At 47.4% G+C, this 15,895-nt stretch overlaps 1 protein-coding gene across 6 annotated transcripts in view; it reads left to right on the top strand.

Annotated features, from left to right (window-relative positions):
• Window positions 1-15,895, top strand: part of SPTBN1 (spectrin beta, non-erythrocytic 1) — a 199,024-nt gene that overhangs the window by 135,671 nt on the left and 47,458 nt on the right. For all 6 annotated transcript variants that reach the window (XR_002342956.2, XR_014841956.1, XM_021088218.2 and 3 more), the window contains 5 exons: window positions 4,621-4,794; window positions 9,465-9,556; window positions 11,035-11,115; window positions 11,488-11,603; window positions 15,075-15,187. Coding sequence is in view for 4 of the 6 variants with exons in the window: in XM_021088218.2 (XP_020943877.1) it covers window positions 4,621-4,794; window positions 9,465-9,556; window positions 11,035-11,115; window positions 11,488-11,603; window positions 15,075-15,187 (576 nt within the window). In the remaining 2 variants the exon portion in view is untranslated. The remainder of the gene's footprint in view (window positions 1-4,620; window positions 4,795-9,464; window positions 9,557-11,034; window positions 11,116-11,487; window positions 11,604-15,074; window positions 15,188-15,895) is intronic.

Genomic DNA, 15,895 nt, shown 5'->3' with positions numbered 1-15,895 from the left:
TCTTATTCCTCTGCATTGTGTGACCAGCACATCAAACATCATCTAACCTACCCACGTCTGGTTTATTCTTTTGGTTTAAAAAAGGTTAACATGCCACTGAGGGTAAGTGCACGTCAATTGAGATGAAATGTGGGCCAGTGTTTGAAAAACATAAGGAGATGTCTCGTGAGGCGATAAAGCAGCCTGCACCGCGCAACACTTTGCCTGGTTTGAATTACGAGCCGCACAGCGTGATAATATTTAAAATCTCTCTGTAAACCCTGCTTTTCCAGTCCTGTTTCCTAATAAGCTTTGCATTACGGAGTTCTTACTTTGGATAGCAGCCCCAAGTGTTGAGGTCGGACTATTTTCACATCTTTTCCCCTCGCTCTTCCAGTCTCCCCTCCCTCCAGACTCCAGCCAGTCTTAAGTTTTCTTGACCACTTGTCCTTTTATTCCTGTCCAGGGTTTGATTCGGGGGCAGTAGGATTAGAAGAGTAATATTATCATCACTATCTGGGGTCACCATTCATTTCTGGTTTTAAATTCACTTTTCCACTGACGTATTTCAGCCTCTCTGGCTCTCGGTGGGAGAGTTCAGTCTAGACCCTGAACAGTTCCCAGTGTTGACAGAAAGGTTTGTTATTTCTCTGCACTTTGAAGCCCAAGTGGCAGAGAGGGGAAGACCCCCCCCCCCCCCCGCCCCGCGCCACTTTTAAGTAGAATTGTTGGGAGGAAAATCCTTGAGGTGCCCTTGCTGGTAGAGACACTTTGTGGGTTTGAGAGTGCCATAATGATTACACCGTATCACTTACGTAGCAGCCCTTTCAGATCATTTGTGATACTATCCCCATGTTACGGATAAACAGTTGAGAAGTAAGGCACTGGTTTGCCAGAAAGTGTGGAAATTGTGACTTAAACCTGGTCATTTTAACATAAGCAGCATCTTCTACATCGTATTGCCCAGCGAAAGCATATGCATAGATCTAGTTTGTCCGTATTGAACCAGTAAGAAAATTAAAAAGAGTAAAACTTTAGGGGGAGAGGAGCAGAATATCACTTCCCACCCCAAAAGTATGGTTTGATTTTTGGGAGAATTGCAACAAACAAACAAACAAAACAAAGCCAGGTGAGAGATCTCCTGAGAATTTTCCATTTCCTCTGGCTTTTGGAAATTGGTGAGGTTTGTTCTTTAACCATTTGAGTAGCCTGATCATTTATCTGAAAGGGTTTCCCTGCCATTTTTCTATCAGTTCCTTCCTTAGTGTTCTGGGCACTAGCATTTCTGGTGGATGGTGCTGGCGGGGAATTTCACTGGGTCTAGGCCTGGAGCGACCCATTCCCCAGCCCCCACCTGGCGTGACAGCACCAGCGTGGAGTCCCTGCCATGTGGCGTTAGACCCTTCCAACCTGCAGGAGAGCCTTTGGCCCCCTCACGTGGTCCTTCCACATCCACATCCCCGCACCCCATGTTCATGTGTGTATGGAACACGGTGCACTGGGATTTTGTCGAGAAAACAGAAGCTTGAGGTGTCTCACTAATGGTTGAGGTCAAGTTTTTCAAGATAAAGTCTGAGAGGATGGTGGTTACGCCTGAGGCGGCCTGGAAGATCTGGCCGCCCTCAGCTCGGGTCCTTCTCTCAGATGACAAAACAATTTAGTTAAGAGCTCGATGTCCTCTATTCAAGGAAACACAATCCCTGGACTCAGGGGCACTGCTTCCTGGGGGCAAGGGCAGGCTTTAGGAGCCTTAGATGAGGCAGCCCTGGAAGCAGCACATTGGCTGGGAGGTTGGGGGTTTCCTTAGAAGGCAGGCGGGCCTATGTTCTCAGTGGGGTGAGGTTGAGCTGGGGCGTTGTGATGGGTGTGTGTTCGGGCTCCTGGACAGGCCTTTTCCTTTAAGTGCAGGCTGACTTAGGTTTATGCCGTGGGCTGGGCCACCAGGGCGCCTCTTTTGTGAATCCTGATATTCAAATTAATGTCATCTAATTCCATGCACGCTGTTCCTCACATGCTCAGTTAGGAAATAACCTTTTCTGGCCTCACAGAGGTAATCGTGGGAGAGCATCTATGGCCCTTTGAATGCCCCATGCACGCTGCCCCACAGTTCTGGGCAGCGGTCCCCAACGAGCACTATTGTAATCACAGATCCTTGGTCTGACCAGCAAGAGACACCAAAGTCCTCCGAATTCCAGAATCCACACACCTCCTTAGAGGCAAGTGGTCCCCATCCCTCAGCTTTGAACAGAGTTGCAGCAGGAGCTTCATTCAGTCCAGCGCCCACCTGGACACACGAAGAACAAGGGACCGCTGTGGGTGTCACTTGGTCAGCCAGGGGAAATGAGAACTAAAGTTCCCTTGGGAGAACTGGGGCAGGGACCTACGACTTCTCCTGGGGGGGACTGCGGGCATACCTGCCTCATCGGGCTTCTCTCCCTCTGCTGCAGGAGGAGGCGGAGGGGGCGGTGTGGAGGCAGCTGGGCCTCCTTTGGCAGAGCAGGCGCCAGCGTGGGCTGCGCACCACATCTGCAGTCTTTCACGGAATCCTAGACGGCTTCTACCCCCTCTTCTGTTTCCGACCTGACCTTTTTCTTACTTCACCAGATTGCTTGATTTTGATGTAATGTTATCACTTGACCTAACATGAGCAACAAATCCTAGCATTTCTGACATACCTGAAATGTGTTAGTTGTGAAGTTTCTGAGAGAGAATGCCTTTTTTTTTGGGTGGTGGGGAGGTTGTAAGTAAAGCAGACTTCCCTCCACACCAGAGGGGAATTGGTTTCAGGACTTGGGGGCGCATCCAGAGGGCCGGCTGTAGTGAAAAGCTTGGCTTTTAGAGACTTTTCCATTGCTTTTATTTGAAAATAGAACTTGCCACTTGTGGCAAGACCTCTGCTTGTAATGTTACTTCCTTAGGGTCAAGGCACATTCTTCTCTGCTTGTTAGTGCCTTTTTTTGGAGAAGAGAAGGTCAAGAAAAAAAATAACAGGCTCTGAGACTGGGTACTTCAAGTGGCCACTAGTTACCGTTGTCTTTCCAGATGTTTTCCATTGAGCACATGGCCGAGGCTCTCAGCTAGGGAGGGGAACATTGGGAAGGAGCAGGCTGTTGCCAGAGGACCTGTGTGTGCCTGGGTTGCTGCACTCCTGGCTGCCTTTCTTCTGCGAGGCTGGCTCCTAGCACACACCGTGCCCCGTCCATCCGTGGATGTTCCATTATGCCATGTGGACCTTGTGCTCTGCACCAAACCAGAGGCTGCTGAAAATATAGCAGAAGTATAAAGAATCATCTCCATTCTCAGAAGCCAGTAGTCTGGATGTAAGAATGATACTATGAAGTAACAACAAAAGTGTAGGACGTATGATGAGTTCTTGAACTCTGTGGTCCAGACCATCACTGTGTAGATTTAGGGGGAAAGGGAGACCTGTGAGACCTGGAGTGGTTACAAATCACTGCTGGAAGGAAAGGTGTGCCTTGACCTGAACCTCAGAAGGTGGGTGGGGTCTGGAGAGAGGGCCAAGGAGGTCAAGCGGCAGCCCGGCCAAGAACATCCTCTGGCTAGCAGGGTGTGTGCAGCCTGGTGGCAGCTTGGTGGCAGCCTGGTGGAGGCGTGAGATCAGCCTGAGGTGGAAGAGTGAGATCTGCTAGAGTGGGTGTGTGGAGCAGTAGCGAGGACGATGGGAAGGACGGAGCCATGCGCTGGAGGCACCAGCTTGCTCTTGACACAGGAGACATTAGAGAACCATTGAAAATTTCACGTGTGTGTGTATCTATCTTGATTTGTAGCTTTATTTATGTAAAAGGTTCACCTTCAAAGGGCCTTTTTTGGATTTTGATATACCTGTGTAAAAGATATTTGGGAAGTTCCTGTTGTGGCTCAGTGTAATGAACCTGACCAGGATCTGGCGTTGCTGTGAGCTGTGGTGTAGGCCATAGGTGTGGCTCGGATCCTTTGTGGCTATGGCTGTGGTATAGGCCGGCAACTCTAGCTCTGATTCGACCCCTAGCTTGGGAACTTCCCCATGCCGTGGGTACAGCCCTAAAAAGCAAAAAAAAAAAAAAATTGGGGTAGTTCAAATTAATCTCACATTTTGTTCCTTTATCCCTTCTTTTCAGTAAATTACTCTTATGCAACTCCCTCCCCACCATCCTCATAAAACCATCACTTGGAAATTCTCCTGATTTGGTGGAGTGTACCTGCTTTGTCATTTTGAGGCAACCTTAGGAAACAACCCAAGCCAACAGGTGGCAAACCTATTTTTACTTTTAAAGCAGCCAGAAAATTCTCAGAGGTGTTTTGCCATGCACCTGCAAAAATTACACAGATGGCAGTAGTAGCTCTGAAATTCTTTATGGAAATTGGGTTGCTTTTTCTCTAAACTTCCAGCTTTTATGCTCATTTGTAAATTGTGTAGCTTCCATGATTAAACAAACCTCTGAAGAGTGATGGGTGATCAACCCTTAAGTAAACTTTTCTAAGGTTGTTAGATAAATGCTGTCTTTGGACTGATTGTTATCGTTTTGGTTTGGGTGGGAGAGTGCTGATGAATGGCCACGTGTGAACTCTGGGCGGTAGCTCTCAGCCTCATTCTGCCCTGTTGGATGACCTGTTTTCCACCTTCTGCTCATCTGATTATAGCCCAAACCCACCAAGGGACGAATGCGCATCCACTGTCTGGAGAATGTGGACAAAGCCCTTCAGTTCCTGAAGGAGCAGAGAGTCCATCTGGAGAACATGGGGTCCCATGACATCGTGGATGGGAACCACCGGCTGACCCTCGGCCTCATCTGGACCATCATCCTGCGGTTCCAGGTAAGGAACTGATCATCTTTATGAAACTGGCCTCCCCACTCCAGAGGGACCAGGAACACCAGGCCGAAGTGGCACCTCAGAGTCAGATGTGTGGAGCTGTGTGTCACATTTGGCTGTCCCGTAGGCATGCCGCAGCTACCATGTCCTTCCTCAGTTTTCCTAGCCCCTTAAAGTCTTGAACCTGCTGTCATATTTTGAGGGGGTTTCTGGACTATGTCCCAGCCCACCACCTCACTGGTACTTGCTCTAAATGTGGTATCTGCGGCTCCGCTCTCAGGAGCAGAGGTGTAAGGATGTGGTTGGTGCTCGGTTACTACAACTGAATAGTCTAAACTTTGCAAGACTGTGACATGCATCATAGAATATTTTTAGGAGAAGCAGCTTAGAACTATGACACATGTGTGGGCTCTGTTTCTACCTTCTCATTCTCCTTTAGTTATGAGGAAGCAGTTTCCAGAGGGAATGTGCAAAAGCCTTATGCTCTTTTTGAATTGATGACCATTTTATGGGTTTGTTATACCCAAAGGGAAGGTTCTAAGTATAGAAATAGTCTAAGCCAGAAGGTGCTCTGAAGGTCACTCTGTCCAGTTCCTTTGCTTTATGAGGGAAGGGAGGAGCCTTGTCACACAGCCAGTGGAGGCTGCCACATGCTTCCAGCCCCTTAGGAGAAAGCTCAGCCTTTCCTGTCTGGGAAGCATCTCCAGCTTAGTCACTGGTTCTTTCTCCAGGCTATTTCTTCGTGCTCCTACTTTTCAGTTAAAATCTGAAATGCAGAAAACACTTGTCACACAGCATCAGGTTCCTCTGCAAACAGAAGTCCTAGCCGTCCTGTCTCCTGGGTGGCTGTAGGCTCTGTGCCTTCCTTTCCCGCTTCTTTTGATGCAGTCTGATTTTTTTTTTTCTGGGTAAATAAAGATCTCACCAAAAAAGGGCAAAAACAGAAATCCACTTATAGCTTTTTTTGTATTCTTACTAAAACTCTGAAATCAACCTCGAACTAGTTGTTTTCCTTCTTGCCTCCCGCGGCCCGGGGCTCTCACTTTGTGTTCTGGGTGGGTATGTGGAATGGTAGGAACAAAGACAGTCCCTGAATGGCTGGGTTCTAAGCTTTGATTCAACTTCTGACTCCTTGGGAAAGCTTTTCACAAATTCAGGTTCCCTGCTCTCAGCCCCAGCGCTTGTAATTAAGTAGCTCCGAGGCAGGAACCGCTGAAGATGACATCAATAATGGAGTTAATTGCATCCATCAACAACTTTATTTTGCAAACAGAACTCTTGTGCAGGTTTTTGCCATTTAGTTCCTGAATAATTTGAAAATGGACCGAATACCATTAAATCATTAATCACTGCCCTTGGCCTTAGGCCAACAGAGGTGGACCGAGCAGGACCTTCTTTGAGCCTCGCCTCTGTGCTGTAGGGTAAAAAGTTCTATTTTTCTTGCCTTTGGCCTGTAGTAATCAGAGCGTGGAAGGCATCCTGACGGGTCTCTCTCAACAGCAGACTGGTGCCCTTGGCTGAGAGCTGGCGCACACGGCCCTTTCCAGGATTCTGGGCATGAGTTGGGTTGAGTCATTGACTAATTAGTTTCCTGCCAGCTTGCCTTTTTCTGCGCTTGAACCTGTAAATGCTGATTTGTACTTTCTCCCTTTTCTTGGAGGCCAGAAATCCAGGCTGATGTCACTGCATGGCCTGCAGGGTTGGCATTTGATGTGATCCTGCCTTCCCCAGCAGCTTTCTTTTTTTTTTTCTTTTTGCCTTTTCTATGCCCTCTCTCGTGGCATATGGAGATTCCCAGGCTAGGGGTCTAATCGGAGCTGTAGCCACCGGCCTACACCAGGGCCACAGCAACTCGGAATCTGAGCTGCGTCTGCGACCTACACCACAGCTCACAGCAATGCTGGATCGTTAACCCACTGAGCAAGGCCAGGGATTGAACCCGCAACCTCATGGCTCCTAGTTGGATTCGTTAACCACTGAGCCATGACAGGAACTCCCTCCTCCAGCAGCTTTATCATATTGTACCCCCCTTCCACAAACACGTATTGATTCTATACCAGACCAGGCCCAGCTTATGTTCTGCCTCCTCTGTAAAGCTTCCTCAGGTATCTACAAAGATCTTGCTCCCCAGCTCCTGAGTGTGTAATAATCTCATGTTATCATTTCCCGTGTGTGTGTGTGTGTGTGTGTGTGTGTGTGTGCGCGCGCGCGAACACGCGTCCTGAGACGTGGTCTGCCCTGATGGGTGTAGCAGGTGTCATTAAATGCCATTGATGGAGTTTTTGTAGTGGCTCATCGGTTAATGAGCCCAACTAGGATCCATAAGGATGCTGGTTTGATCTCTGGCCTCGCTCAGTGGGTTGAGGATCCGGCGTTGGCGTGAACTGTGGTGTAGGTCACAGTTGTGGCTAGCAGCTGGCATTGCTGAGGCTGTGGTGTAGGCTGGGCAGCTGTAGCTTCGACTGGACCCCTAGCCTGGGAACCTCCATATGCTGTGGGTGTGGCCCTAAAAAGCAATAAATAATGAATGAAAATAAATAAATAAATACCATTGATAAATGACAGGTTTATGCTGCTTCCCCTCTAAAAGAGAGTAAAACGTGGTAGGAGAAACAGAAATGAAAATCTTTAAGTTTTCCTAGTCCACATAGGCAGCCGTCTTCATTTCAGAAGGTAAACATTGTTTCTTAATGAGCAAGTCTGGAAACAGACTCCCGACACACAGAAGCATAGGAAAGCTGACAGGGATTATTGTAAAATTCCACCTGCCTTTCCTGGTGAGTCAGTGTCTTACCCCTTGAGAGAGGGTTATTCTTGCACATTCACTCTTTGGACTCTGGAGTTTATGCTGACTCAGACTTTTCTTACCACAATTAAAAATGGAGAATTTTTCTCTTTTTTGTTTTTAGCCACACCCACGGCATGCAAAAGTTCCTGAGCCAGGGATTGAACCCAAGCCACTGATCGCACCCATGCCACAGCACGAACCCAAGCCACTGCAGTGACAACCCCAGATCCTTAACTCACTAAGCCATATGAGAACTCCAGAAATGGAGAATTTTTTGAAAGGTGTAATTATTTCAATTTCTTGGTATTTTTCCTAGTCAAAATTTTCTTTTTAATCTTACATTTATATATTTTATCCTCCTCCTGTCTCTTTTTCTCAAAAAGAACTCTGGGGTATGTTTCTAGATTAAATGGAAAGACTTTTGACAGGGACCAGGACAGGGAGCTTTGGAATGCCTAGAGCTGAAAGAGAGTGATAGCCACCATTCCCACTCCACCCCCAATCCCACATTTTATTATTAAAATCAAGGAACTAAAGGCAAAAGGGCATTTACAATGTTTGTCTAAAATCACCTGTCTGGTGGGCAGCCCATGATCTAAGAGCTGACGTGTGGATCCTTCCCGAGAGTTGAGCATTTGTTCCTGTGCATGGCAGTGCACTGAGATAGCTCCTCCTCAGAGGGGGAGCCGAGGGACTCGCCCAAGGGCATACAGTCGTAGGGGAGCCTGCATTCAAACCCAGGGAGTCTGATTTAGGTGCTGGTAGACCAGGCTCTATATCATGTCGAGAATACAAGGCCTATGAGTAGCTTATGAATGCAGACTGTCTTAGTCCCTGCAGGCTGCTAAGACAAGTACCATGGACTGGGTGGCTTGCAAACAATAGACATTTATTGCTCACAGTGGTTCTAGAGGCTCTGAGTCTGAGACCACATAGCCCTCTTCTGGGTTGCGTCCTCACATGGTGGAAGGCCCTCGGGGGCTCTCTGGAGCCTCTCTTAGAAGGCATGAGTCCCATTTAGAGGACTCCACCCTCCTGACTTAGCACCTCCCAAAGGCCCCACCTCTTAACATCATCACTTGGGGGGGTGGTTAGGATTTCAAGATTAAGGATTTGTTGAGGGGGGTGGTTCCCATTGTGTCGTGTCATAGTGGGTTAAGAATCCACCTGCAGTGGCTCAGGTCACTGCGGAGGCATGGGTTCAATTCCTGACCAGGTGCAGTGGGCTAAAGGATCCAGTGTTGCTGTAGCTGTGGCATAGGTCAAAGCTGTGGCTCACATTCAGTCCCCAACCAGGAAACTTCCATATGTCCGGGGTGAGGCCATTAAAAAAAAAAGAATTTGTGTGGGGGGCAAACATTCAGAGTACATAGCACAGACACATGGAAATACAGCATTTAAGTGCACTCTTTCTCTGAGAGTTTGGGTCCATTTTCAGGAAATGGTACGTACACTGTTCTCATCAATAAAGGACTCACCCTGGTGTGAAAAATATTTGGTTATGACAAACTAAACTTAATGTTTTTCTGGAGTCTGATGAGGTTCAAGTTGTACCATATGACCACCATGTCAGCTTGTAGTTGGAAAGATAGGCTGCATTGGAGGTAGCAATGACCCCTAATCGATCCTAAGAGGTCATACAGATAACCAGTCTTCATTTCCGTCTTCCCTCTGTGCAAAGTAGAAAACCTGGTTCTGGTTGGTGTTTCTAAGAGGTGAGCCCTGCCTTCAGAAAGCAGGTTTCATTGACCCTCAGAGTAGACAGTCTGCAGGGCTAAGCATTGATCTAAAGTTTACTTTTTATGTATATACAGACCTGTTCTTTTGTGGCTTTCATCAGGAAGCTGACCCATCTTTTTGTCTAATATTTCTTTGAAAATCTTAGATCCAGGACATCAGTGTGGAAACTGAAGACAACAAAGAGAAGAAATCTGCCAAGGATGCATTGCTGTTGTGGTGCCAGATGAAGACAGCTGGGTGAGCGTGAACTCGGGACTGGGGGCTGCTTCTCCTGGGACTAAGTTCCACCAGAGTCATCACTTTCAAGGTGTTGACGCGTGTCTCTTCCACCATTTCCATTGAGATGTCTTGTTAACGGGAAAGCAGTTGGTATGCTGACATTTCAGTTAGGTCTCAGAGCGGAAGGCGTTCTGATTTATATTTTGTACCTGTCATCTGCACAGTCTCCCTCTGTTTATTAACGGAAGTTCCAGAGAGCAGTTGATCTTGAATTTTAAAACCCCGAAGCCGTGTTTAAGAATCACATCGATGATATTTATGAAAGTTGTGGTTTTCTCCTCTGTTTAATTTATTTCTATTGCTTTGGGAAGCCTTGTGCAGTAAATTTAAAGAGTAGTCTTTGTACATTATCTCAGTTTCTGTTTCTTTTATTCGTTAATTGAAATTTCAGTGAAGGTATTTTTTAGAGAGCTGCATCTTGTTTATTGTTCACTGAAACTGTCACAGCGCCCCGGTATGAATTGAGAACTGGTTTTGTACCAGGTTCATTAGAAAGTTACTCTCGGGACTGTTTGGAGGACACGTATCTGTAATGATCAGTCAGTAATAACTATGGAGACCATGAAGAGTGTAATAAGGCTTAATAAGGGGATCAAGATAGGAATGAATTTGTAATCAACCTCAGATAGAGGGTACTATTAGTGCAGGGTAGTGCTCTACTGATCAGTTAGGGCCAGGTTTCAAACATGGGGAAGTGTTTGAGGGAGATGCTTGACTCACAGCACTTCATCCAGTTCAGTGATATAAGGAAGAATGAAAGCTGAATGTTTGAACAGGTAACCCCAGCCACTTCCTCTCCCAAAGTGACATGTGAACTCAGGTCTTGGTGTCTGCAGGGTTCCGATATCTGGGTTGGGGATATGGAAAGCCAGTGAGGCAAAGGGGCCTCAGGGTATCTAGGTTGTTGTGGTCACTATTTTCTCAGGCAGGGAAACAGTTCGCATTCTTTGTTAGATTGAATTACCAAGAAAGAAAAGCTATGTGGATGTGTATTTTATTTTTATTTTCCAGCAAGCAGAAGTTGAGGTAATGATGGCTTTGACTTGATTGTCCTCACGTTTTCACAGCGCTTCCAAACTTTTTTTTTTTTTTTTTTTTTTGCCTTTTGTCTTTTTAGGGCCCCACCTGCAGCATACGGAGGTTCCCAGGCTAGGGGTCTAATCAGAGCTGTAACTGCCAGCCTACGCCAGAGCCACAGCAACGTGGAATCTGAGCCGCATCTGTGACCTACACCACAGCTCACGGCAACGCCAGATCCTTAACGCACTGAGCAAAGCGGGGGATCGAACCTGCAACGTCATGGTTCCTAGTTGGATTTGTTTCTGCTGCACCACGACGGGAACTCCCAAACATTTTTTTAAACACTGCATTTAGCAAAAGGATAGACCTTTATTTGGTAATTATGTTGCTTTTCTTTCATGCTTTGTCCACCTTAGGTACCCCAACGTCAACATTCACAATTTCACTACCAGCTGGAGGGACGGCATGGCCTTCAACGCCCTGATACACAAGCACAGGTGAGTCCCTGGAAGTCACGCGGACAACTTGGGGGTAGGACGGTGACATCCTTGAGAGCAGCTCTGGGTTAACTTTTACTCCTTAGGTCCGTTGCCATAGATGTTGCACCGTGGTGGAAGTCCCTGCCTTCCAAGGGAGGAAAGTGGGAGAGAATGTGTAAATTCTCCCAGACAAAAGAAACAAGCTCGCCCATTCTTTTCAGTTCTCTTAATAAACGTCGAGGTGTTTAATCAAAAATCTGGTTTCATTGTTTGATGACGAGATAATACTGAGGCTTTGATTCTGGCAGGTGGACAGTGATCGTACCCCATTGGTCACGTGACGTGTTTTCAAGCCCCGTTTCTGTTGTGTTCCACTGTTGTTCTCCATAGGCCTGACCTGATAGATTTTGACAAACTGAAGAAATCCAATGCACACTACAATCTGCAGAATGCGTTTAACTTGGCGGAGCAGCACCTTGGCCTCACCAAACTGTTGGACCCTGAAGGTGAGGACCAGAGGGGTCAAAGGTGGGACCTTTGGCATCGCTAGCATTGGGGGATTTATATACAATGTGCTCTGTGTCAGTTGGTTTTATATGTGCAGTGTGCTTTGGGAATTATCTAAGGAAGAGGAGCTTAATTTTGGTGTGGGAATTACTTGAGGATTTGTGTGAAGGATTACGCCTGAAAAGGCCCTGAAAGATGAGTATGGGGAGCATTAAACACGTTCCCAAGGAGGGGGCATGGTAGACAGAAGGATTTGTGTGGGAAAGGAACCAGGAAAGAAGAAGGCGTGTTTGGGGACTAACAGTTCCCTAGAGTGGAGTTTAGAGTAATAATAGGAAAAGTAGCACTGGGCAGGCGGTGGTGGTGGTGGGGACAGGTTAACATTCTTGGAGGTTATTCAGCGGGCACCAGGGAGTCACTGATGGGTCAGCCTCTGTGCTCAAGGAAGAGGACCTGTCGGAGGCTGTCCATGCGTACTTGTTGGCTGACATTCATCCCACAGTAGTGAGAGCATGGTTAGGCATGGGTGGAGATGGGGGCCAGGGGGAGTCAGGGGCCTCCTTAGTTTGTGCAGTGTTCGCTTCTGAGCAAGAAGATCTCTTCAATGAGGAAGGTACACCAGGAACATGTGGGCGGCAGAAGGTGTAACACGCCAGTCCCTCCTCCTGGCTGGCTGTTTGGCGGCACAGCGCCCCAGTCTCTGCATAGAACCACTCTCTGTCTGCAGGAGAACCCCAGAGATAGACTGCAGGTGACATGGTGTGGACCTCTGTGGGGCAGTCGCACAGGTTATAGCTCCTTTGCTTAACAGAATCATCTCAGCGTGAGCTATCACAGGAACTTTGACTAATGCGGAGAAGCATTTATAAAGTGTACGAGAATTTGTTTGTAATGCTGGGGCTTTTTAGTCCCTCTCAGCTATGAGCAAATCAGAGAGAGAGAAAATTATGTGAGTGAAAGTTTAAAGTTCTTACAAATATAGCATGGGAAGTTGAAGTCCCCAAGGGCAGATGCAGGTCATGAGGCTGCCAGGCAGGCTTCTTGCTATTTTCCAGTGCATCAGATTCACCGATAAGTTCACTACAGGAAGCTGAGATAAAATTATCTTTGTGTAGCCCATTAAATGATTTCTTAGTATAAACAGAAAACTAAAATTCCTTGGGCTGCGATAAATCTTTGTACTTAACCCTTGCCTTACCATGGAAAGGCATCCTGCCAGAGCCCTAGCTCTTTGTGTTTTAATAAAGAACCTTTTTAAAAAAATTACTGTGACAAAACATTTTTAATAACTTGCTCATTAGTTAATCTCACTCATCACCACCCACTATGAAAAGGGGATTGATGTTTCCCAGATCATTTGAAGACAAGGGGCTAAAAAAAAAAAAAAAAGCAGTTGAGGAGTTTCCATCATGGCTCAGTGGTTAATGAATCCGACTAGGAACCATGAGGTTGTGGGTTCCACCCCTGGCCTTGCTCAGTGGGATAAGAATCCAGCGTTGCCGTGAGCTGTGGTGTAGATCGAAGACGCAGCTCGGATCCCATGTTGCTGTGGCTGTGGCATAGGTCGGCGGCTACAGCTCCTATTCGACCCCTAGCCTGGGACCTCCATATGCCTCAGCAGGTGCTGCCGTAGAAAAAGCAAAAAGACAAAAATTCAAAAAATTCAGAAAAACAAAAAACAGTTGATGTCATGCAGGCTGTGGGTTTGATCTTGATTATTATTTGTCCTTGGCTATTATTAGTTGCCCAATGCCCCAGAGAGCATCAGTTACAATACAATTGTAAACAAGGTGGGGGGGGGGTGAGGAAAGGTTTTGCCTGTTCACTGCTTCCCAATTATGTCGACATTTTGTGTTTATTAAATTGGATACGGGGCCGGCATGGTTTCCTGGCATTCCTCCAATTCTGTCTCTGTGGGGCCCTCTTTGAGGGGGCCGAGCAGACCCAAGAGTTGTCACTGGGGCTCTGACGTGGGAACAGTAGCTGCGGCCCCCACTGCCATCAGCTGCCTTGGCAACCTTGGGCCCTGATGGTCTCATCTTGAGATAAGAGAAGCAGCGCTGCCTCACACAGGGCTGCTCGGAGGATAGACGTGAAGGTGCATGTGTGAATGCACCTTGAAAAAGAGCCCAGTGCCTCCGTGAGAAGCCATCCGTGTGCTCTGTCCCCAGTCTGTCCCGGTCGCATACTTCCCTCCACATGGCCATACCCTGCAGATGGGCCACCTTCGTTCATGTGCTCCCTCCCTCCAAGGATAGTGACTGACCACCACTCTGTATGTGGACAGCACATTAGGGGGTGGGAGGTGGGGTGGCACATGGCTTCCCAAGATGGGGTTCCTGCCTCGGGGACTTGGTCTTGGGAGCCTAACAAATGTAAGTAATCGTAGGACCTGGCGGAAAGTGAACTCTAAACAAAGCCCTTAAAGGATCAGAAATGGCCGTGTGGGACTGGCAGCTTCTGAGCTGGACCTGGAAGGACAGAAGGTGGTGGGGTGGGTATGGCCTGTTCAGGCAAAGGAAAATTGTGACTAGGGGGAAGGAATATTAGAAATCGTGGTGTGTTCAGGGGAATGGTGAATAGTCCAGTTTGGTTCGACTCTAGAGTGCCTTAGAAAAACTAGTAGGCTATAGAATTAGAAACATCTAGAGCGGTGCTTGGCACTTAGAGGAAGCCCATCAAATCTTCAATGGATAGAAGGAAGGAAGAAGGGGAAGGAAAGTTAAGGCAAACTGTAGAGGACCTTGGAGCTTATAGTTTACTTTTCGGACTGCAGGGCATTTTTGAGTAATTTGAGATGGGAGGACGTGTATTCATAGCTGGGCCTCTGCAAAATCAGCTAGATAGAGCCAGTAACAGAGACCCAGTGAAGAAGCCATTGCTTTAGGCTTCTGGGTGTGTGACTGTGAGAATCAGACCTGTGAGTGACAATAAAGATCCATAACTAGACTCCTCTGGTCTCAGAGCCGGTGACTGACTGGATATGGGTAACAAGGAGATAAAGACTCCGTAGACCTAGTATTCGAAAAAAATTTCAGTGCAACTGTTGGAAATAAGGACTCAAGCCGAGACCAGCTTGGGAGTGGAGGAGGCAGGGAGGTAACCATGGAGTGGCTGGGTGGTAACCACATTGCTGAGGTATCTGACTCAACTACTGCTGCATCCTCCATTTCTGCGTGTATTTTCTCATCCTGGTGGCCTGGGATCCTCCAGAGAAAAGATTGTGTCTTTTAAGATATTATGGCCTTGTTGCAGTAGAAGGCACATTTGAATGTTCATATAATAAGAGAGCCAGTGCGATGGTTTCATCCTTGTTAGCCTTATAAATAATGCACTGATGGCAGAACTTTCCAGCACAAAAAAATGAAGACAGGGGCCTGTTCAGTGTTAGCAGCTGTTCCGGGCTGTTCCTGCTGCCTGGGTGGCGGCACGTGAGCAGAGTACTGAACGGAATCTCCTCTGGGTTGCAGATATCAGCGTGGACCACCCCGATGAGAAGTCCATTATCACTTACGTGGTGACTTATTACCACTACTTCTCAAAGATGAAGGCCTTGGCTGTTGAAGGAAAGCGAATTGGAAAGGTAAGCTCACACTAGTTTTGTAAGTCGTGAGACGTAATTAAGGTTTGTGTGTGAATGTGCCGCCCTAGCACACGCAGGCATTTTAGCTATTGGGGGTTTGTGGCAGATTCTCTAGATGACAGGGAAGTGGGCAGAAGCTCCTCCATCCCAGAGTAACAGGAGGCAGGAGTGGTGGCCAAAGGACTTAGGGAGGGCTTTCAGGGAGAATCTCAGACCCAGAAAGACCCCTCCCCTCACCCTTGCCAGAAAATTGGGTATTGAAAAATCTAATTGAGCCTCCTGATGTTGTGAATATAGAAATCCTGTTTACCAGCCTTGCAAAGGCCTCAGTATTATGCTTTTTTAAATTTTTTTGTTTGGCTGATGTTCTCCTGCCATATATTTCTGTGTTTTGGTTTGTTGTTTTTTGGGGGGGAAGGGGGGGGCCACACCTGCAGCAAATGGAAGTTCCCAGGCTAGGGGTCAAATCAGAGCTACAGCTGCCTATGCCACAGCCACAGCATTGCGGGATCTGAACCCTGTCTGCGACCTACACCACAGCTCACAGCAACGCCAGATCCTTAACCCACTGAGCAAAGCCAGGGATCAAACCCACATTCTCACGGATCCTGATCAGTTGTGTTTCCACTGCGCCACGATGGGAGCTCCCCACCCGGCCATGTATTTCCACATACCTCAGACCAGAAGACTGTCTTCTCAGGGCAGTGG

This window comes from Sus scrofa, chromosome 3, assembly GCF_054392235.1.
Source record: "Sus scrofa isolate SSC_HxYL_T2T_F1_AM1 chromosome 3, Sscrofa_HxYL_maternal_Yorkshire_Landrace_v2.0, whole genome shotgun sequence".
Taxonomy (NCBI): domain Eukaryota; kingdom Metazoa; phylum Chordata; class Mammalia; order Artiodactyla; family Suidae; genus Sus; species Sus scrofa.
This window is presented reverse-complemented; position numbering and strand designations above follow the sequence as displayed.